Source organism: Natrix helvetica, assembly GCF_964273705.1.
Source record: "Natrix helvetica genome assembly, chromosome: Z".
Taxonomy (NCBI): Eukaryota; Metazoa; Chordata; class Lepidosauria; order Squamata; family Natricidae; genus Natrix; species Natrix helvetica.
In genome coordinates this window covers 138,503,494-138,525,318 of record NC_138554.1, presented here as the reverse complement: position 1 = coordinate 138,525,318, position 21,825 = coordinate 138,503,494, and the positions used below count along the sequence as shown (strand labels likewise).

The following is a 21,825-nucleotide window of genomic DNA, read 5'->3' as shown; positions in this document are numbered from 1 at the left end:
TGTCTTGAATTATTTGTAAAAATAATAAAGGTAGGATATAAAATAAAATATATAATTTAAAAGAAAAGAAAAAACAAAATTAAAGTAATTAAATTAAATTAAATTATAAAAAATAAAATACAATAAATTCTTCTTCTACCACTTCTCCCCACCTAGGCTGAGTTGCCATCTTGGAGTGAAGCTGCTAATAACTATTTCTTGACCAATTCTATCTATTCCTTCTTCTGGTCATTTCCCACCATCTCTCTTCCATCTTTGCAATTTCCAATGGATCATAAGGAGGAATAGGATAGGATAGGATAGGATAGGATAGGATAGGATAGGATAGGATAGGATAGGATAGGACAGGACAGGACAGCACGGAATGGAACAGAACAGAATAGAATAGAATTCTTTATTGGTCAAGTGTGATTGGAACACAAGGAATTTTGTCTCCGGCGCATAAGCTCTTAGTGTACACACAATAATCCTAATACAATTATCATAAATCATAGATACAACATTCAGTGATAGTCATAGTATACTAAAACAATCAAGGTAAATCATAATAGGATACTAAATAAAAGCAATCAACATAAACCATGAGATACAAACAGCAAAGTGATAGTCATAAGATGCTAAAGGGATAGATAATAAGGCAGATGAGAAGGATAATATAATACAACCCTATTATGTCATTCGACATAAGACACTTCTGTGGGAATGAGTTGTTTAACAGAGTGATGGTGGGGTAGTGGTGGGACTTTCCTTGTGTCTAGTTGTTCTGGAGTGCAATGCCTTATTGAGGGAAGAAATTGAAACAGTTTATGTCCGAGATGTGAGGGGTCTGTAGACATTTTCTCAGCCTTCTTGCTAGCCCATGCACTATGCAAGTCCTCCATGGAAGGCAGGTTGGATGGCATTGTTTTTTCTGCTGAAATCTAGGTCTCTCCTGTTTGGTTGCTGTGCCAAACCAGACACTTATAGAGGTGCAAATGACAGGCTCAAATAAAACAGGCAAAACTCACTTAACAAATGTCTCAGCAACAGAAATTTGGGGCTCAATTGTGGTTGAGGACTACCTGTATCTCGGAATTTCAGCAAGGAAAACCAGTTTGAGTTCCCTTTTTGCCGACAGGTTTTATGCCTCAGTTCTTTTACTCACTGACGTTCCTTCTGTATCTACTTCTATAGCCCTCAAACATTTTGATGGTCCACCCTGACAGGGATGACATTAAGATCTGCGACTTTGGCTTTGCCCAAAGGATAAATCCATCAGAGCCTCAGCACAGCACTTACGGATCTCCAGAATTTGTCCCACCAGAAGTACTATCCAGGTCCCCGGTGTCAACGGCATCGGACATCTGGTAAATGAATCCTTTCTCTTCTTGTTCCTTCTAGTTTTATTCTAATCTTCCTTGCTGCTTTTGGTAAGCATCCTTGAAGATGTGGAGAGCCAAGAAGGTTAGCCCTAAATTAGTAGACCTGCAAAATGCTGTGGGCGTAATATGCTTAGACTTCAATAAGGCATTTAATGAAGTAGACCACAATCTATTTCTTGGTAAGATTGAACGATGTAGGATAGATAGCGTCACCACCAGATGGATTCAAAACTGGCTGACTAACCACGCTCAACGTGTGGTCTTCAGCGGAATACATCTACCTGGAGGGAAGCATGCAGTGGGGTGCCACAAGATTCAGTCTTGTATAGCACAGTTATAGTGTAGGTCAGTGGTGGGTAACCTTTTTGTGGTTGGGTGCCAAAACAATTGCAACTATTGAGCCAGATGCCATCTATACCCGTGATGACAAACCTGTGGCATGCAAGCAATCAGCTCCAGTGCACACCCCCACACTGGCCACCTGATTTTTGGCCTTCCAGAAGACAGGGGAGGCCGTTTTTGCCCTCCACAAAAGGCTCCAGAGCATGGGGAGGGCAAAAACAGGCCCAATTGACCTACTGGAAGTTCGGAAATGATTTCTGGTAAGCCCGTTGGGCCCGTTTTTCACCTACCCAAGCTCTGGAGGCTTTTCAGAAGTCTGGGGAGGGTGGAAACGGCCTCCCCTGGCCTTCCAGAAGGGTGAAAAGTAGGTCGCCGGCATGCACATGTGTGCTGGAACTGACGGCTTGGGTGCCAGCAGATATGGCTCCGTGTGCCACAGGTTTGTCAGCACAGGTATAGGTGGTATCTGGCTCAATAGTTGCGATTGTTAGAGGGATCTAGGTGTAGGACCAATGTAGTCCTGAGCTACATCAGCAGAGAGTTAGCATCAAGATCACAAGAAGAGATAGTACCACTTTATACTGCACTGGTGAGGCCACACTTGGAATGCTGTGTCCAGTGGTGGTCACCATGATACAAAAAGGATGTTGAGACCAAAGAAAGAGTGCAGAAAAGAGCAACAAAGAAGATGAAGAGTCTAGACACTGAATTTGTAGGATGAATGGTTGAGTGACCTAGGTATGTCTAGCTTATCGAAGAGAAGAATCAGGGGAGACATGATAACTTTCTTCCAATGCTTGTCACAGAGAAGAGGGGGTCAACCTATTATCCAAAACACCAGAGGGCATAAGAAGTAATGGGTGGACGCTCATCAGAGGAAGATCCAACTTGGAAATAAGGAGAAACTTCCTGACAGCAAGAATAATTAACCAGTGGAACAGCTTCCCTCCAGAAGTTATGGGTGCTCCATCACTGGAGGTCTTCAAGAAGAGATTGGGCAGCCATTTGACCAGGGTGGTATAAGGGGTTGGACTAGAAGACCTCACAAGTCCCTTCCATCACTGTTCTAGGTTCTAATCTTTGTCTTTTGGAATTGATCTCCAGAATTTACTGGTTCATGGCTCTGTCTCATTGAGAAACGAAGGAACAGTGAAAGATTCCTCTGATGGTAGAAGAAACCAGATCATCCTTCATGGTCAGGTTTCTCAACCTTGGCAACTTGAAGATGTTGGTTTGGGAATTCTAGCCCCCCCATCTTAAATTTGCCACGTTGAGAAACTTCGTTTCAGGGCACCAGATCCATGGGAGGTCGGTCCATCAAGGCTTTATGAGAGCTGAGATTCTTTTCTAATATCTGTTTCTTTTCTTATAGGCCAGTTGGGGTTATTAGCTATTTAAGGTAAGCCTATGAAAACTTTGTCATATTACACATACATTCTCAACCTATGACCCCAATTGAGCCCAACATTTCCGTTGCTAAGCAAGACAATTGTCTTACCTCATTTTACAATCTTTCTTGGCACAGTTGTTAAGTGAATCACTGCAGTTGTTAACTTAATGACACATTGAATCTGGCTTCCCCTTCTGACTTTACCTGTCAGAAGGTCGCAAAATGGGATCGCAGGGACCCTGCAACCGTCATAAATACAAACCCATTGCCAAGCTTCTGAACTTTGATCATGTGACCATGGGGGTGCTGCAATGGTCGTAAGTGTGGAAAATGGTCATGTCGCTTTTTTAAGTGCCGTCGCAACTTTAAACAGCAGTAAACAAATGGTTCTAAGTTGAGGATTGCCTGTAGGTCTTATCACCAAGAAATAGCAATCCTCTGCCTTTTCTTTGCAGATAGACCAGGGGTGTCCAAACTTGGCAACTTTAAGACTTGTGGACTTCAACTCCCAGAATTCCCCAGAGCTGGCTGGGGAATTCTGGGAGTTGAAGTCCACAAGTCTTAAAGTTGCCAAGTTTGGACAACCCTAAGATAGACCGACTTGGTTCGTGACGATACAAACGTTTTAAAATTTTGTCTTTTTCCCCCCCAAACACTCAGCTTGACCTGCAAGTCTCCCTTTGCTGGGGAAAATGACCGAGCAACCCTGCTTAACGTCCAGAATGGGATCATTTCGTGGAATAAGTCTGATTGGGATCATTTGAGCAAAGAAGCCAAGGGTTTTATTGAAAAGATCCTTCAGTCAGCTCCTGGGTGAGTTGAATAGAATATACTTAACAGATTAACAGAGTTGGAAGGGACCTTGGAGGTCTTCTAGTCCAACTCCCTCCTCAGGAAGAAAACCCTACACCAGTTCAGACAAATGGTTATCCAACATCTTCTTTAAAATGTCCAGTGTTGGAACATTCACAAGTTCTGAAGGGAAGCTGTTCCACTAATTGATTACTCTCACTTTCAGGAAATTCCTCCTTAATTCTAGGTTGCTTCTCTCCTTGATTAGTTTCCACCTGTTGCTTCTTGTCCTGCTCTCAGATGCTTTGAGGAATAGTTTGACTCCCTCTTCTTTGTGGCAGCCCCTAAGATACTGGATTAATACACTTCTCATTTTCATTTCAGAGACATAGCGTAGGATAGGATGGAAGGGTTTCTAAAAAAGGATGTCCTTTCTTCAGGATTTTAGAAGAGTGATAGACTTGAGGGACAGATGGACTCTGGGAAAGCCATAAGTTTTTGGTGCTCTCCGAGCTTGGTGGTTTTATTGCAAAACTTTTCATGACCCAGCTAGGCAACATCATCAGTGCTAGAGGGGGAATAATGTTTGTGGGAAGGAGGGGGGAGGAAGAGGAGGGGGGAGGAGGATTGTGCTTGGTTGGTGCTCTCTGAGCTTGGTTGTTTTCTTGCAGAAGTTTTCATGACCCAATTGGGTGACATTATCAGAAGCAAGTAGGGTTTGCTCTCATTTGATATAATAGCACCTTGCCCTGTCAGTCTTGTTTGGTGGGAGTGGTCTTGGTGATTCCTTGATTAGGCAATTGTTTACCACCAAGACCACTCCCACCAACACTGGCAGGGCAAGCTGCTATTATATAAAACGAGAGCAAACCCCACTCACTTCTGGCACTGATGATGTTCATCAAACGCCTGCAAGAAACAACAAAGCTCAGAGTGCCCTAAGGACCTCATAGTCCTCCTCCTCCTTTCCCCAAACCCCACTCCCTTCTAGCACTGATAATATTCCCCCGCTGAGTCATGCGCAAGAAAACCACCAACCTCAGAGTGCACCAACGACCCCACGGTTTAACCCTGAGCTACAAATATTCTCTTCTGTCAGGGTCCATATTCTTCCTAACCTGCTTCTCCAAAGTCCATTATCCTAAAAATGTCTTGAAATTTGGAAACCTATGTGATTGATTGATTGATTGATTGATTGATTGATTTGTTTGATATATCAAACCTTATCTGACCATCTCCCTCACAGAGGGCTTCTGGGAGGTGTACAATTTAATCAATGGAATAAAACATTAAAAACCAAATAATCTAAGATTTAAAAATTTGAAAAGTGTGTTAGTGCAACATTGGGATGGATATTTTTTAGAAGTGGATAATTAGGTCCAAAAGTGGAACACGTCAAGGCGTAGAGTGGTCGATGGCAAAAAGCTGCTGAAGAAGAAATTTCAGAGTACTTGTTAGATATTAACATATATCGGGATAAGTCTTCCCTCTGGTCCGCTCCTACAGCGGGAAACAGGTATCCCTCTGATTGGTCGAGGGGCGTGCCCAATCCCTATAAAAGGGGAACCCTCCGACTACCAAACAAGCTGGATCACTATTATTACTAATAAAGAGCTGTTAAGTCACTTCGTGTCCGCAGTCTGTCTCTCGTTGCCCAGATCTAACATTGGCGACGAGGGTGGGATCGAGAGACAGATAGGACGAAGAACGCTACCTCCAGAATCTCCGGATTTGATCCAGCCCAGGAATTCGGCAGCAATTCCGACAGCCATCTCAGATCACCGCAGCGCGGCAAATTCAAACAGAGAAGATGGCGATGCATGCTCCCCCCGCTCCTTTCGACCCAGCAAACGACGAATGGGAAGCCTTCATGATTCGTTTCGAGTGTTTCCTCGAAGCGAACGAATACACGGGGATCACCGATGCAAGGAAGAAAAACATCTTCCTCGGCTACTGCGGAAAAGAAGTCTTCAATACGGCCAGAGACCTCACCGCGCCTACTCCAATACAAGCAGTATCGTGGACAACGTTGCAACAGACTCTGCAAACTCACTACGCGCCAAAACCTTCCCGCCATGTCTGCCGCAAAGAATTCAACATGAGGACTCAGAAGGCGGGAGAATCCATTAATCAATATGTTGCAGCCCTACGAAAAGCAGCAGCTCACTGCGAATACAGGGATTTGGAAGAGCACATCTTAGAGCGGCTCATCTGTGGGATAAGAGACATTTCGTTGCAAAAGAAGCTGTTGGCAAACCCGAGTTTAACCCTACAGACAGCGTTAAACGAAGCAAGAGCGTCAGAATCAGCGGAGAAATCATCGGTGACCATACAACGAGGGGCCAGCGTAAACCAGCCAGCACCGAGGCAAACCAGAGTTCACTACGAGGACACAAGCCCCGACTACGAGAATCCCGAGTTCGAGGACAGTCACCTAATGCAGAGCAGTCACGTGAGGCCTGGGGGGAGACCCGGATCCCGTTTGCCGCCCTGCGCAAGCTGCGGAGGGAATCACCCCAGGTCTACTTGCAGGTTCAGGAACGTTGTTTGTTCGCACTGCAACAAACTTGGGCACATCGCACGAGTGTGCCGGAGCGGAGTCCCTACCTCACGGCAGCCACCCATGTACCGCCAACAGAAGCCCAACCCAGGGGCTTGGAGAAATCAAAAAGGGCGCCCAGAGAGAAATCCACAAGTGTTTACCCAGAGAGAAAATTTCCAAAGAGCTGAACGAGCGTATTCCCAGAGAGATTACTCACAAGGAAGTGAGCGAGCGTATCCCCAGAGAGAATACACACAAAGAGCTGAACGAGCGTTCTATCAAGACGCTCAACGAGAGTATTTTCAGGATGTAGACGATGAGATAGAGTTGACCCAGAGAGAGGAGTTGCGAACGTATCTCACCACAATACATCAGGTCCGCCCTAAGCGGCCCAAAAGGCTGAGAGTCACAGTCCTCTTGGAGGGCTCACCCTGCGAGCTAGAAGTCGACACAGGATCGACCCTGACGATCATTTCATGGGCATCCATGAAACAGGCTATCCCTAGCCTCAGAAAGAGCCAACTACACGCTCCAGACGTCCTGCTACGAGACTACCAGGGGAACCAAGTCCCCATCGTGGGCCAAGGCACATTCCACATCCGTTTCAAGGACATCGAAGCCCAGCTGCCCGTGACCATCGCCAGCGCGCCATTGCAGAACCTTCTGGGGCTTGATTGGTTTGAAGCCCTGGGGTTAGAAGTCACCGGGATCAACGCCGTAAGAAACAGCAGCGCTGAACAGATTTTTAAGGAATTCGAGGATGTGTTCAGCCCCGGTCTTGGTAAGTATGTGGGTAAACCAATATCATTCAATTTAGACCCTAAAGTGGCGCCAATCCGACTTAAACCGAGACGAGTGCCTTTTGCACTCCGCCCTAAAATAGACAAAGAGATAGATAAGTTAGTGGAGCAAGGAATCCTTGAGCCGGTAGATCACGCGCGCTGGGAAACGCCCATCGTGACCCCAGTCAAGCCAGACGGATCAGTCCGCATCTGCGCGGACTATAAGTGCACAATTAATGTCGCGCTACAACAGAGCGCATATCCTGTGCCAGTAGTACAGCACTTATTGCACTCGTTGGGGCCAGGAAAGGTATTCGCAAAGTTAGACATGGCACAAGCTTACCAGCAACTGCCAGTTGATAGCGCCACAGCGGAGGCCCAAACGATAGTGACGCATAGAGGAGCATTCAAATGCAACCGGCTACAATTCGGCGTTAGCATTGCCCCAGGATTGTTCCAGAGCGTCATGGAACGACTGTTGCAAGGGATACCAGGATTCGTCCCCTATTTTGACGACATCTTGGTGTCAGCTGCAAACGAGGAGCAATTAAACAAAAGAGTCAGATCTGTTTTGGCCAGAATCAGAGAAAAGGGTCTCCGCCTTAAAAAAGAAAAATGCCAAATTAACGTGCCTAGCGTAGAATTCCTGGGTTATAGAATCGATGGTCAGGGAATACACCCCACTTCAAAGAAAATTAAGGCGATCCAGGACGCCCCCACACCACGAAATCAGACCGAGTTGCAGGCCTTCCTCGGATTACTTAACTTCTACAGCGTTTTCCTGAGACAGAAGGCGACCGTTGCTGAGCCACTACACCGTCTACTCCAGAGGAACGCACCATGGAAATGGGGACGATCCGAAGCTGCAGCTTTCGCCGGAGTAAAGCGTCTACTCACCACTGACTCATTGCTTGTTCAATACAGCCAGACCCTACCGCTGGTATTGACCTGCGACGCATCACCTTTCGGAGTTGGAGCAGTCCTCAGCCACAGGATGCCCGACGGAAAAGAAGCACCCATCGCGTTCTACTCCAGAACTCTTTCATCGGCCGAAAGAAATTACAGCCAAATGGACAGGGAAGCGCTGGCTGCCGTCGCGGGGGTAAAGCGTTTCCACGAATACCTCTACGGCCGCGATTTTGAACTGATCACAGATCATAAACCGCTGTTGGGACTTTTGGCGGGAAACCGCCCCACTCCGGTCTCCCTTTCTCCTCGCATGACCAGGTGGACTGTTTTCCTGGCTGCATATTCATACAAACTGATACATCGACCGGGCTCCACTCTGGGACACGCAGACGCACTCAGCCGTTGCCCATTACCTGACATTCTGCCAGACCCCACTCCAGAAGTACCGGTATTGCTCATTGACTGTTTGGATTCGGGACCGGTTTCTTCCTACGATGTTGCAAGGTTCTCCTCTAAAGACAATTTAATAAAACAAGTTCAAACTTGGGTTTGGAGGGGGTGGCCAAAGGGAAATGTGGGCCCGGAATTCAAAATGTTTTGGTCGAAACGGGACGAGCTCTCAGTACTACAAGGATGTTTGTTGTGGGGGGATCGAGTTGTTATTCCGCATGCTTTACGTAAAAATGTATTAGATGCTTTACATATGGGTCATCCGGGGATTGTTAGAATGAAGGCGTTAGCAAGAAGTTACGTGTGGTGGCCAAACATGGACAAAGAAATAGAGGAGTGGGTGGCCACTTGTGACCCATGCCAGGAATCGAGACCAGCACCCCCGGAAGCGCCCGCCACAGAATGGGAGAAACCCAAAGCACCCTGGTCGCGAATACACATCGACTTCGCAGGGCCATTCCAAGGTCAGACTTTCCTTATAGTTGTCGATGCATACTCAAAGTGGCTAGATGTAGTCCTAATGACTTCAACCACGGCAGAGGCAGTCATAAAGGTTCTACGGCGACTCTTCGCCACCCATGGCCTGCCAGATCTCCTCGTATCCGATAACGGGCCCCAATTCACGGCCATGCACTTTGAAACATTTTTAGCAGGGTTGGGAATCCGGCATGCCCTCATCGCGCCATTCCACCCAGCATCAAACGGACAGGCGGAGAGAATGGTGCGATTCGCAAAAGAGGCCCTCGCCAGGATGGGTCCAGGTGATTGGCAAACACGCATTGACCATTACCTCCTCATTCAACACATTACCCCGAGCGCAACGACGGGTCGGAGCCCCGCTGAACTACTCATGGGCCGTCGCCTACGATCTCACCTAGACCGGCTCCATCCGAATTACTCTGCTACGGCTCCCCCAGACTCTACAAGTAAGGTCCGGTCTTTCAGAGTAGGGGATTCAGTATACGCTCACAACTACACGGGGGGAACATTATGGATGCCGGCAAAGGTCATAGGCATCACGGGCCCACGATCGTATTTGCTAGAGCTAGAAGATGGGCGGAATTGGAAAAGGCACATCGATCAACTGCGGGGTCGCCTAGCACACTCCAACCTTAGAAATGAAGACGAAAGTTTCCTGTCTACGGAAAGTCAGCCACAAGAAAACCCCAGCATAGGAAACAACGACGCCGGCGAGCCAAGCGTGGAACAAGACTACACACACGTAACAGAGAAACCCCCAGACAGCGCAGCCGAACAAACTCCTGAACGCCCGAGCAACGAAGGCACAAGACCTCCAGAACGGGAAATAGAAAAAGCACCCGATCCTGCAACTACTTCAAACCAACCCGCACCCAGTCCTGCAACCACTTCAAGCCAACCCGAACTACGACGTTCCTCCCGAGCAAGACAAACACCCACCTACCTAAAAGATTATGTTACCTACCGCAACGTCCCATCTAGGAGGGGAGGGGTGTTAGATATTAACATATATCGGGATAAGTCTTCCCTCTGGTCCGCTCCTACAGCGGGAAACAGGTATCCCTCTGATTGGTCGAGGGGCGTGCCCACTCCCTATAAAAGGGGAACCCTCCGACTACCAAACAAGCTGGATCACTATTATTACTAATAAAGAGCTGTTAAGTCACTTCGTGTCCGCAGTCTGTCTCTCGTTGCCCAGATCTAACAGTACTGATGATCTTATCCTGAATTCATGCAACCCCAGGGGACCTTTGCCATTTACTATATTAAACCAGCTTTCTGTTCAAGATCAGTCCTTTCCAGTCACACCAGTCATTGAAATATTCTTTGAATACATAGCTGTACCTTGCATATCAAGTAAAACCTCGTTTGTTGTTTCTCTTTACAGAACCAGGCCAAGTGCGATGGAGTGCCTCTCTCATCCCTGGTTTTCTGTAAGTTTTGATCACTGTTGAAGGACTGGAAGAATCATATTTTGATGCTCATCTCCCTTTCCCCCTAATCTGGACATCAGGGATGTCTGTGAGGGAAGAGAGGTCATAAAAGTCAAGATGGCAGCCCAATGGCTCTGATTGCACAGTTGCAATTTTCATATTAATTTTTTTACCTCTCCAATTTGGAGGATGCCTTTGCTAAGACGATCTACGTCAAAGTGTTGGCTTCTCTCAAAATGTGTAACTTACAGAAGAAATATAAAGGAATAATGGTGTCTTTTGACCTGGTGGCTTGGCTTGGTTTTGTTTTTTTCCTTCTAAAAATGAACAAATCAAGACAAACACTAGAAAATTTGGTTTTCAAATAAATCAGAATATTTGCTAGGTGTTTGAAGATACGAATCTATTTTCAAACTGATAATATTCCTTTTCAGCACAAACCCCCACTTGAAGAGAGTCATTTTATCGAGACAAAACCGCTCAACTTTTTTGTATCCCGAAGCAAATGGCAGGTTAGTAAGAGACTCTACCATGATGCACCATTATTTTGGCTTCACTAGTGTTGGTGTTTTGGGATCTGTTATATGCATTGCTATGTATGTTTTACAATTTTTATTTTAGAGATAGAATATATCCAATACAGATCCTGCTCTTTATTCCTAAGAAAGCTGGCAAACTTGGAAAGAGATTAAGTGCACCTTTAAATGTTCTTGCAAGGTTCCTTGTCCCACGTACCTGTATTAACAGCAAGCCCCAAGGTAGCATTTCTTAACTTTGGCATCTTTAAGACAAGTGGACTTCAACTCCCATGATTGGCTGGAGAATTCTGGGAAGCTGAAGTCCAGATATCTTTAATATTGCTAAGGTTGAGAAGCGTGGCTTCTAAAAAGCTGCTATTTATTTATTTTCACTATTCTCTGCTAGTCTCTTTCATTAATATAAGTAGTTCTCGACTTACAATGACAATTCAGCCCAAAATGTTTGTTGCTAAGCCAAACACTTGTGATGTGAGTTCTGCCCCGGGTCCCTTCCAACTTCATGATTCTAGGTTTTGTTGAATTCTGTTTGTTTGGGCTGTCTTAATTTTTCTCTTTTCCACTGTTTTAATCTTCCTCTTCTGTCCTTCCTTTCATGTCCAGCGGTCTCTTATGAGCTACAAGTCGTTGCTCGTGATGAGGCCCATCCCAGAAATCCTGGAAAAGCATCAGAAGAACACCTCGCTTGGCGTCTCCCGACAACTGGTCGAAGAGAGCAGTTCTTCCAGCACCAGTGGGTCATCTTCAGACAATGAAATTTTGGTCTCCTCTGGAAAAAAACCTTTCGGACCCATTCCAGAGGTTCGCCTACCTGTGCTGGAAGGCTTAAACGATCAAGAAGACGATGTATTTGAAGTTTTGAAGTTCAAACTTCCTGATGACTCCATGCCACCCATCAAAACCAGAAGGTTGAAGGAACCTTCAGCCAAGGGACAACCTGCCCAAGAACGAGAAATCTCCGAGGCTGATGCCCATGGAAGAACATTATTTGAGCTGGCTTCATTGCAAGATCAAACTGGATTGTTGCCTCCAGAAGAAGGAAGAATAGAACGATCTCCAGGTTGTGTCCCGAGACACAGCGTCATCAAAAGTACTTTTTATAGCCACCCATCAGAAAATCTGACCGATTTTCCTTCCTCTCCAGGAAAAGGGCAAAGAAAACAGTTAGAAAAAGCTAAGAGATCTTACAGGAAAGCCGGCTACTCAAAGTCCGCTTTAACTGGTCTACGGGAACCCTTGCTGGAACAGTTTGAACTTGGTGGAGAAGGAGGACCATTGGCGGATGCATTATTGGGGAAGGAACGAGAAGGAAGTTATGGACCCCCAATCACCAAATCAGCTTCTTTTGATACTGCTCAGAAATCGCCCAAGGTGACTTTCCAGGTATCTGCCAGGAGCCGTTCTTTGGATGACTACAGAATAAGAGCTGGGAGCTTCGCTGAGGAGCAGGAGATCACAGAAGAAGACCTGGACACCATACTGCAGGGTAGTCCGGTAGAAGGAACTCACGTGAGGGACGAAAAAACGTCAGCAGCAAAAGCTAAGGAGGGTTTTTCTGAAGAACACCCAAAGTTAGTCCCACTGGATGACAAGGAAAGATCCAAGTTGGGCCTTCAGCAGGACAAGAAGGCCTTGATTTTGGCACGGGGCTCTGAAAAAGAGGAGGATTTACCTCAGAAAACGAAGGTGCCACGTTTTGTGGGAAGATCTCCTCAAGGCAGAGAAGATCTGATTCTAGAAGCTCAGCCATCTGGGTTGGCTTCAAAAAGTGGCATTGAGGAGGAACAGATGTCCATATCTTCACCTCACAGGGATGGACGAACCCCAGGTTCTCCCAAGGGTATTGATCACCTTCAACAAGGAGGAAGTCTTCATCTTCTCAAATCTTCTGTTCCTTTGCCCATCCCCCATGTTCAGGCTGAGAAACAGCTTGCTGGTGCTCCAGACAAGACTCCCAAAGACCTACAGACTGTGCCAGTGCATGAAGGCCATCCATCCTTTATTTATCCTGGGACAAAAACAGTGGAGAGTAGAGGTTTAGGTCCTCCTGCTTTGCATCCTGACATTTCTGCCTCCTCTACCCTTGAGGAACAGCAGATCCCACCCCAGAAGCCCCCAGGATCTCGCTTGGCCAAGTCAGCCATACTAGAGAAGAAAGGTCTGGAGAAGTTGGACATCCCTCAAGCAAAAATGGCAACACCTTCAATCTCTGAGAGTGTAAAGCAGAAGCCTTTACATCAGTTGCCCGTCGTACACCTGGAAAGGAAGCTACCTGTTCATCCAGAGATTGTCGCTCTGGGAGGGAGCCAGCACCCATCACAACGAGAGTCTCCTCTTTACAGAAAACCATCTCCTACTACCCCAAGAAGTGCTGCTGCTCTGAGGCAAGGCTCTTTCCAACCGGGGTCCACCTCAGAACCCATGCTTCATGGAGAAACCCAGATGGCCTCACTTCCAAAGTCCTCTGCTTACCCAGAAAGAGAGTCTCTTCTCAGAGAGGTTCAGCATGCTCCTCAAGCCCAAGCAGACCTGATGTCCTTCTTTGAAGCTGAGAAGTATGAGCTCTACCACCACCTGCCGTCTGCTTCTGGTGAGGCCCTCAAGGGCCAAACACCCGCCGTTGCAGGCTTTTCCCAAGCGAAAATGAGACCATTTGCAACCTCTGGAGAAAAAGTCTCCGTAACTCAAATGAAAGGACCGTATTCCATTGGAGAAGGCAGAAGCCGTGAGCAGAGACTTTACAGGGACTCAGAGGCTCACGTTCTGGAGAACTTAGCGGAGCAGATGGCTTACCGATCAGAAGCAACACCTCCTCGGCCAGAGTCACCCCAAGAGGAGATGCTCCATCAAATGCCACCTGGCCAAGCAGTGAGACCGAAGAGCAGGTACCTGGTGCGCAGAGGCAAGAGAGAAGGTGGCATTGGCCTAGCAGATCCTTCAGAAGCTGACATTATCTACCCTGGAGAAGAAGACTATTTCAGCCTTCAGTCTTACCTGGGCAAGAAAGCCAGGATGTCTTCTCCTTACGAAGGCTTGGATTATCCAGAAAGTAACCGGATGTATGAAATTGCCCTCGTGCAGATCCAGGATCTCTCGGCCATGCCTCGTCCTGACAGCAAGACCTCCAAATTTGATATCACAGAGGTGGAACCAGCTTTCCTCAACCTTCACGAACTCTACGACATTGTCTACTCTCCGTTCGAGTTCCTGAGTTTCAGGAAAGCTCCTGAGAATTTGCCCAGCAAAAGGCCACCTGGGTCCAAACTCCCTTCTCAGCAGGAGCAAAAAATGGGTCTCAGGGGGGATCATTTCCCTGAGGTGGCCCTCAAGGAGCCTTCTGGAGAAGAAGAGGCAGGTGCCCTCAAAATGGAGGTGGGACCCGAAGCAGCCATAGCACCACGGATAGGGAAGAGGTCTGACTCGGAAGGTGATCTACCAATGGGGTCCCAGTATGATCTCCCATCAGATCCAACGAGGAAGAGGAAGAGTTCTCTCCAGAGTGCCTTAGGACTTTTCAAGCCGGTTGCCCGCTCTCAGTCCATGGAGCAGGTGGAACTCAGTCTGAGGAAGAGGATGAAGGCATCTGTAGCTCAGTTCTCAAAGATGTTGACCAGAAAACTGTCCAGTGAAGACACCAGAATAGGTAATGATTATCTTCCTTGGCTGACATGAGCCAAAGAAAATATGAAGACATTTCTTTTAAATCCTTCTGCAGGAGAATGAGCTTAGGGCACGAGTCCAAACCAAAAACAAACCACAACATCAATTTTCCTGACAGATTTAACTATTTTGCTCCTGTAAATATTTTTTGCTGTGGGCTGTTCTGGCCCAAAATTATAGAATTAGGGAGAACTTTCCTATATGTGGGAGCCATTAATTCGCTTCCCTCCAGGAGTTGTGGGGGTCTTTAAGAAGAGACTGGACAGCCATTTGTCTGAAATGGTAGAGGGTCTCCTGCTTGAGCAGGGGGTTGGACTAGATGACCTCCAAGGTTCCTTCCAGCTCTAGGATTCTTTACAATTTCAGGTTTTTTTAGGTGTCTCATCATAACCAAATCTCCAACACTAACAAGGCCACCAGAAATGTCCTCAGGGTCATTACAGAAGTAGAGATATCCTGATGCAGAAATGGATGCTAGGTTTGACCGAGGCATAACTCAATGGTGGGAAAGGGGGAATATATTTATTTATATATCAAATGTAGAAACAGTGAAGGAGAACCTCAAAATTACGTGGCTGGATTCTGGATAGAGAGATCGGGATGCTTTTAAGAGTCTGTTGTCATATCCTACAACAATAAAGTAGCATTTCTGGGATTTTTGTGGGGTCCTCAAAGGGTTGACAGGTAGCTACCAATTCTGGTCTCAATCCAGCTTCTAAAAAATACTTCAAGATATTTCTGACGGACGCCCTGGTTAAGAGAGATCCAAAAGAGCAGCAGTCTTCAAAATTTGTAACTTTAAGACTTATGAACTCCAACTCCCAGAATCCCCATACATGATTTTTAAATTTAAATAACAAAAGCAGACTTAGACTTATAGACCGCTTCACAGTGCTTCTACAGCCCTCTCTAAGCGGTTTACAGATTTGCCCCCAACAATCTGGGTCCTCATTTTACCCACCTCGGAAGGATGGAAGGCTGAGTCAACTATGAACCTGGTGAGATTCGAACTGCCAAACTGCTGGCAGCCGGTGATCAGCAGACGTAGCCTGCAGTTAGCTGCACTCTAACCACTGCGCCACCGCAGTTCATGCCACTCAAAGTTTAGGGAACGAACAGGGTAAACTTGAAGTGCTAATTCATGAGGTTAGGTATGATACAGTTTCCATTACAGAAAGTTGATGGAAGGAAACTCACGACTGCAATGTACTGGTAGAAGGAACAAACTTTTCAAAAGAAAAAGACCTAACAAAAGAGGAGGAGTTGTAATTATGTTAGAGAACACTTCCTCTCTACAGAGATGCACAAAATCAAGGAAGCAATGGGTGGGAACTAATCAAGGAGAGAAGCAACTTAGAACTGAGGATAAATTTCCTGACAGTTAGAACAATGAATCAGTGGAACAGAAGTTGCCTCCAGAAGTTGTGAATGCCCCAACACTGGAAGTCTTTAAGAAGAGGTTGGATAACTATTTGTCTGATGGCAAGTAGTCCTGCCTAAGCAGTGGGTTGGACTAGAAAACTTCCAAGGTCCCCTTCCAACTCTGTTATTCTAAGAATTCTAGGAGTTGAAACCCAGAAGAAAAGGGAGAGACTTTGCTGGCTGAGGAATTTCTGGGAGTAGAAGTTCACAAGTCTCAAAGTTGTTAAATTTGGAGATTTCTGCAAAACAGAATGGATCTCCTGGCTGCCACTATCCCTTACATTTTTGGTGGTCCTCTTATTTTCTAGCCTCCGAGGAAGTCAAGAGTGAGCAAGCTGAGAGGACCTCCTTGACGGAGCCTTCCCCAACTTCCAAAAAGAAAAGGATGTTCTCGGCATTCACCTTGCCAGGCCTCAAGACCAAGGACAAAGGTATAGCAACCATGGGAGAGGGAAACAGAAGGGAGGTTGGGAGGTTGGAATGGAGGCGGGAGGGTTGAAGGGAGGATTTGGGTCCTGGGTTCGGTCTCTGCCTTCTGGCTTTATTTTTAACCATTAACGCCCAATAGTGTGGAGGTCTTTGGTTTAGAAATGCACTGAATAATAAATAAATATTTGGGAAGGAGGGAGGGGAAAGAGGAAGGAAGGAAAAGGAAACTGGAAGGAAGGAAAGGAAGGAATAGCAATAATAAAACCAACTCCAAAATTCATGGTCTGCTGCATTTTGCCCCAGAAGTAGTTCTGAAGAGTCTTCAAGGGTCGCCCCATGTAGCAAACGTTGTAGTAGTCTACCCACAACTTCTAAAAAAGGGCTGGAAAATTCATCTTTCAGTTCTCACACTTCTGGACTCTGTTCCTAATTTTTGCCATTAGTTTGGAAAATCCAAGTGAACTTTCTTAGTTCAATTGGGCTTGGCCGGTAACAGGTCATATGATTCTGCCGGAAGCAAAACCAGCATATTTTCAGAATCAAGACATCAAATTTACTTACACGCCTATGATACAAAACTGTCCCTTCTCCTTTCCAGGACCTTCTTTCACAGAAGAGCTCACTGATCAGACAGTTGCCATTGGACAATCTCTGACCCTCTCCTGCCGGACCTCGTCTCACTCCTTCTCCGGCATTGAATGGCTCAAAGGTACCGTAACTGCTCATATCGGGGTGGGCAGGTTGGCAGGATCTTCCCTTTCTCTAGGCAGGTCCCTGGTCATCTCCTGGCTCCTTTTTCCAAACCCTTCCTTCCTACGGGTTGACAACAACACAGCCTGGGGTCTTTGAAGCTCCCTGAGCTGGGTTGTTATGCTTTCAGGGCGTTTCGTTACCAAAGTAATATCATCAGTGCTAGAAGAGATTGGGGTTTGCAGGGAGGAGGAGGGGGGAGGGGGAGGGAGAGAGAGAGACCGCGGTGCTCCCTGAGCTGGGTGGCTTTTCTTGCAGACGTTTCATTGCCAAACTAGGTAATATCATCACTGCTAGTAAGTGCTCAACCGTTGAACAGGTGACACATTTTGCTATCACCTTGCCTGCTTACTTTAAAGCTTTCTGGGGTTTTGAGGGTTGTGGGGTGCTTTGGATCCCAGGCAAAAGGGGGCTTTGGCGGATGTGAGGATGCTTAAACAACGTTTTGCAGCTCCTCAAAGCCAGGGGTATTTTCACCCAGAGTGAAATTGTGCAATTCCCCTGGATTCTGAGAAAAGATGTGTTTGGTTTAAGGTCTTGCAGGTGTTCCTCTGTATGCTTTGAAACTCCTCTTGGAAACAAAATGCTGATCGTTCCTCTAAAGGGAGGCCTTTTATCCCCCAAAACTCCTCTTTTGTCCAGTGATGTTTTCAAGCTGTATTCCTTATATAAATAGTCCTCGACTTAATGGCCATTCATTTAGCAAACAGGAAAAGGAAGGGAGGGAAGGATGAAGGAAGGAAGGAAAAAGGAGAGGGAGGGAGGAAAGAAGGGAGGGAGGGAGGGAGGGAGGAAGGAAAAAGAGGGGGAGGGAAGCAAGGAAGGAAGGAAGGAAAAAGGAAAGGGATGAAGGAGGGAAGGAAAAAGGGGAGGGAGGAAGGAGGGAAGGAAAAGGGGTGGGAGGGAGCAAGGAAGGAAGGAAGGAAAAAGGAAAGGGATGAAGGAGGGAAGGAAAAAGGGGAGGGAGGAAGGAGGGAAGGAAAAGGGGTGGGAGGGAGCAAGGAAGGAAGGAAGGAAAAAGGAAAGGGATGAAGGAGGGAAGGAAAAAGGGGAGGGAGGAAGGAGGGAAGGAAAAGGGGTGGGAGGGAGCAAGGAAGGAAGGAAGGAAAAAGGAAAGGGATGAAGGAAGGAAGGAAAAAGGGGAGGGAGGGGAGAAAAGAAGAAAGGAAGGAATTTCAAAGTTACAGCAGCATTGAAAAGTCCTAAGTGACTTACGGCTGGTCCTAACACTTGCTACTATTGCAGCATCCCCAGGGTCACATGATCAAAATTCGGGCAGTCAGCCACCGCCGGATTTGTTTAATGACTGTGTAGTTCACTTAACAACTGCTGCAATTCACTTAACAACTGTAGGCAAAAAAAGATCATGAAATCGGGCATGGCTCACTTAATGGCCTCGCTTAGCAGCAGAGATTTCAGTCCCCATTGTGGCCATAAATCGAGGACTACCTATAATTCGTGGGACTCCTGATTCCAGGCATTCCAAAGAGATTGACCTTCCATTTTAGGCAGTCGCCAAGTTCCTGGCAACTTTCTTTTTATCACCTTCCAGACGGAGCAACGATTGGCAGCACGGATCGGATCCTGATTTCTTCGACTCTAAAACGGTTCCAGCTTTTAACCGTGTTATCGGCTACAGTGGCGGATTTTGGCGTGTACACCTGTAAGGCTACTAGTTCCCACGGTGCCGTTTCCACCTCCTGCACCATAAGGAAAGCAGGTAAAAGATGGTGTCCTTCCCCCTTGCACCCCAGGATCCAAGAAGACTGCAACCTGTCACCCCGTCTGCACCCCTTAGAAATTGTGGGTCCAAAAATGGGAACGTAGAAGAGATTTAGGGAAGGAAAAATTATCTCTCCTTGTGCAGCCTTTTTGCTCTTAAAATCATTTTGCTCTTAAATATCTCCCCAAAACATAGGGTAGCCTTTGCCTGGGTATTAAGGGGCATTTCACCCCATCAGCTTTCTCTCAAATCACCCCCCTCCCCCTGGCCCCATTGTTTGTGTTTCTTTTCCACCAGTTCTGTCTTGTATTTGTTTAGTTATCTGTTTATACTCTGTCCATTCATGCATCTCTAATTCTCCACCTCTTTCCCTTTCCATTCATCTGTATTTATCTGTCTGTCTATCATCTATGTCTATCTTTCTATCCATCAATTATTTCTTCTCTTTTTCTCTCTGATTTATATATTATTTATTTATCTATCTATCTGTCTCTGTTCCTCCCTCCCATATATATAGTTTCAGCAAGTGGATTGATTGGATGTGTGGCTGTATCATGATTGGTAGATTGGTGCTGATTGGTGCTGGCTGTGTGTCCATTGTTGTTTTGTGTTGTAACGGCCTGGGTGGTGGGTGGGGTTCGTTTGTTGACTAGGGCCGGTTTCCAGATGTCTGGTAGGCGGGAGGTATCGTCACGTTTATTCATGTTGTGGGGGTGTTTCTCTATTTCGATGGCTTCCATAATTATTCTCTTGTTGAAGTGTTCAGTTTTGGAGATTAACCTGGTTCTTTCAGAATTAATTTCATGTCCTGTAGCTTTAAGGTGCTGGAAAAGGGAGTGGGGAGAGAAAAGACACCCAGCCAGCACCAATCAGCACCAATCTACCAATCATGATACAACCACACAGCCAATCAATCCATTTACTGAAACAACACCAGCACTCCACACTCCCCCCCTCCAAAATTTATAGAAAGATGGTAGCTCCGACCACACTTTAAGCCCAAAACCCAGCCTGAAGATGGCGAGTGGGATCGTTGCCAAGACAATCTCAATCTTACACGGGAAAAGACCCGAATACAACAAGACCAGCATATATATATATATTCTATTTGTTATCTTTCTATCTATCTATCTATCATCTATCTATCTATCTATCTATCTATCTATCTATCTATCTATCTATCTATCTATCTCTATCGATCAATCAATCTATCTATCTATCTATCTATCTATCTATCTATCTATCTATCTATCTATCCATCCATCCATCCATCCATCCATCCATCCATCCATCCATCCATCCATCCAAACAAAACCTTTCCTCCTCCTCCTCCTCTCTGCAAACGCCATTCCTATTTACCACTGATTATGTTAACTGATTGGGTCAAGAACAACAATACTATTCTATCAACATCATGTCTCTTACATAATGAAAAAAAAACATTATTTTAAACAGAAGACATTGCAAGTGGAGTTAATGAGGATCTTTCTCCTGATGAGACCAGAGTTTGTGACCGGAGATGCAGTTGTCCTGAAAATGACCATTTCACAATGCTTCAATTTGCTTTCAAGTGTGTTTTCAAAATCATACATACCCACATTTGGATTAACAATGGTTTTCTATTCTGCCAGAGGCGCCTTCAAACATATCTGCCCCTGATATCCTTGAAGTTCTTGAAGATGGCGTACGGCTGGCCTGGGAAGCGATGGAGCTCAACCACCCAGTGACTTACACCGTTCTGTGCAAGAAGAATGGTAGGCAGCTTCGCTTTCACAGGTAGTCCTCAAATTATGACTACAATGGAGGCCAAACTTTCTGTTGTTCAGCAAGGCAGTCGTTAAGTGAGTTTTGCCCCATTTCACGCCCTTCCTTGCTTTTCTTTCAATGCTGCAAAGGCGTGAGAAACAGTCATAAGTAGTTTTTTTCAGTGCCATTGTAACTTTGAATGGTCACTAAATGGTCATAAGTTGAGGACTACCTGTATCACCTACATCCAGCTGACCTTCGTGACCAAAGTGGGACTAGAACTCACCATCTTCCTGCTTTATTAATATTTTTATTAATTCATTGCTAAATATGAATCATTTTCCTCCTCTTTTTTTCTTCTTCCCAAGATGGAGAGTGGAAAACCCTGGCCAGTGACATCCCAGATTGCTGTTACACAGTGGAGCACCTTCCTCGGGGTTTGGTCTACTCCTTTCGCATTGCCTGCGTGAGCCCAGCCGGCGTGGGTCCATACAGCTACCCAACTCCCAAAGTTAAACTTGGTGAAGAAGATCAAGCAGGTATTCATTTTCCCAACGGGAGAGAGCATCCGTAGCCCAGGGTTGGAAAGACGAGGCCTTTGTGCTCTCTGAGTTTGGTGGTTTTCTTGCAGACGTTTCATGACCCAACTAGCTAACGTAATGAGTGTCAGGGAGCGTGGGCATTTGCTCCCTTTATAGATTGAGTGGCATTATTCTGGCACTGTTGCAGGGAGTCTGGGTTTCCCCCCAACCCACCAGGCCAGTGATAGCTAACCTTTCTTTTTGTAAAAAAAATGTTTCCCCTTTCAAATTCATTCATACATACACATTCTTATAATTATAAGATAGCTAACCTTTCTGTCATCACCTGTTAAAAGTGCACAGACACATGACATTGTTCACATGTGATCCTCCCATGCGTCCTGCCCCCCGTGCATGTGCATGCAACCCCCTGCCACCCGCACCAACCCCCGCGCATGCATACATGACCACCCACATGCTTTCCTTCCCAGCGCATGCACCCTGCCCCCGCACATGCACACGTGACCCCTGTGCTCCACCCACCCCCTCACGCATGT

At 46.2% G+C, this 21,825-nt stretch overlaps 1 protein-coding gene across 1 annotated transcript in view; it reads left to right on the top strand.

Moving 5' to 3' along the window:
• Nucleotides 1-21,825, top strand: part of OBSCN (obscurin, cytoskeletal calmodulin and titin-interacting RhoGEF) — a gene marked incomplete at its 5' end in the record, with an annotated part of 248,074 nt that overhangs the window by 208,345 nt on the left and 17,904 nt on the right. The window contains 11 exons of the mRNA XM_081970681.1: nt 1,174-1,346; nt 3,076-3,102; nt 3,754-3,906; nt 10,436-10,481; nt 10,916-10,993; nt 11,621-14,660; nt 16,408-16,530; nt 17,127-17,237; nt 18,831-18,998; nt 20,633-20,755; nt 21,116-21,286. Of these exons, the coding sequence (XP_081826807.1) occupies nt 1,174-1,346; nt 3,076-3,102; nt 3,754-3,906; nt 10,436-10,481; nt 10,916-10,993; nt 11,621-14,660; nt 16,408-16,530; nt 17,127-17,237; nt 18,831-18,998; nt 20,633-20,755; nt 21,116-21,286 (4,213 nt within the window). The remainder of the gene's footprint in view (nt 1-1,173; nt 1,347-3,075; nt 3,103-3,753; nt 3,907-10,435; nt 10,482-10,915; nt 10,994-11,620; nt 14,661-16,407; nt 16,531-17,126; nt 17,238-18,830; nt 18,999-20,632; nt 20,756-21,115; nt 21,287-21,825) is intronic.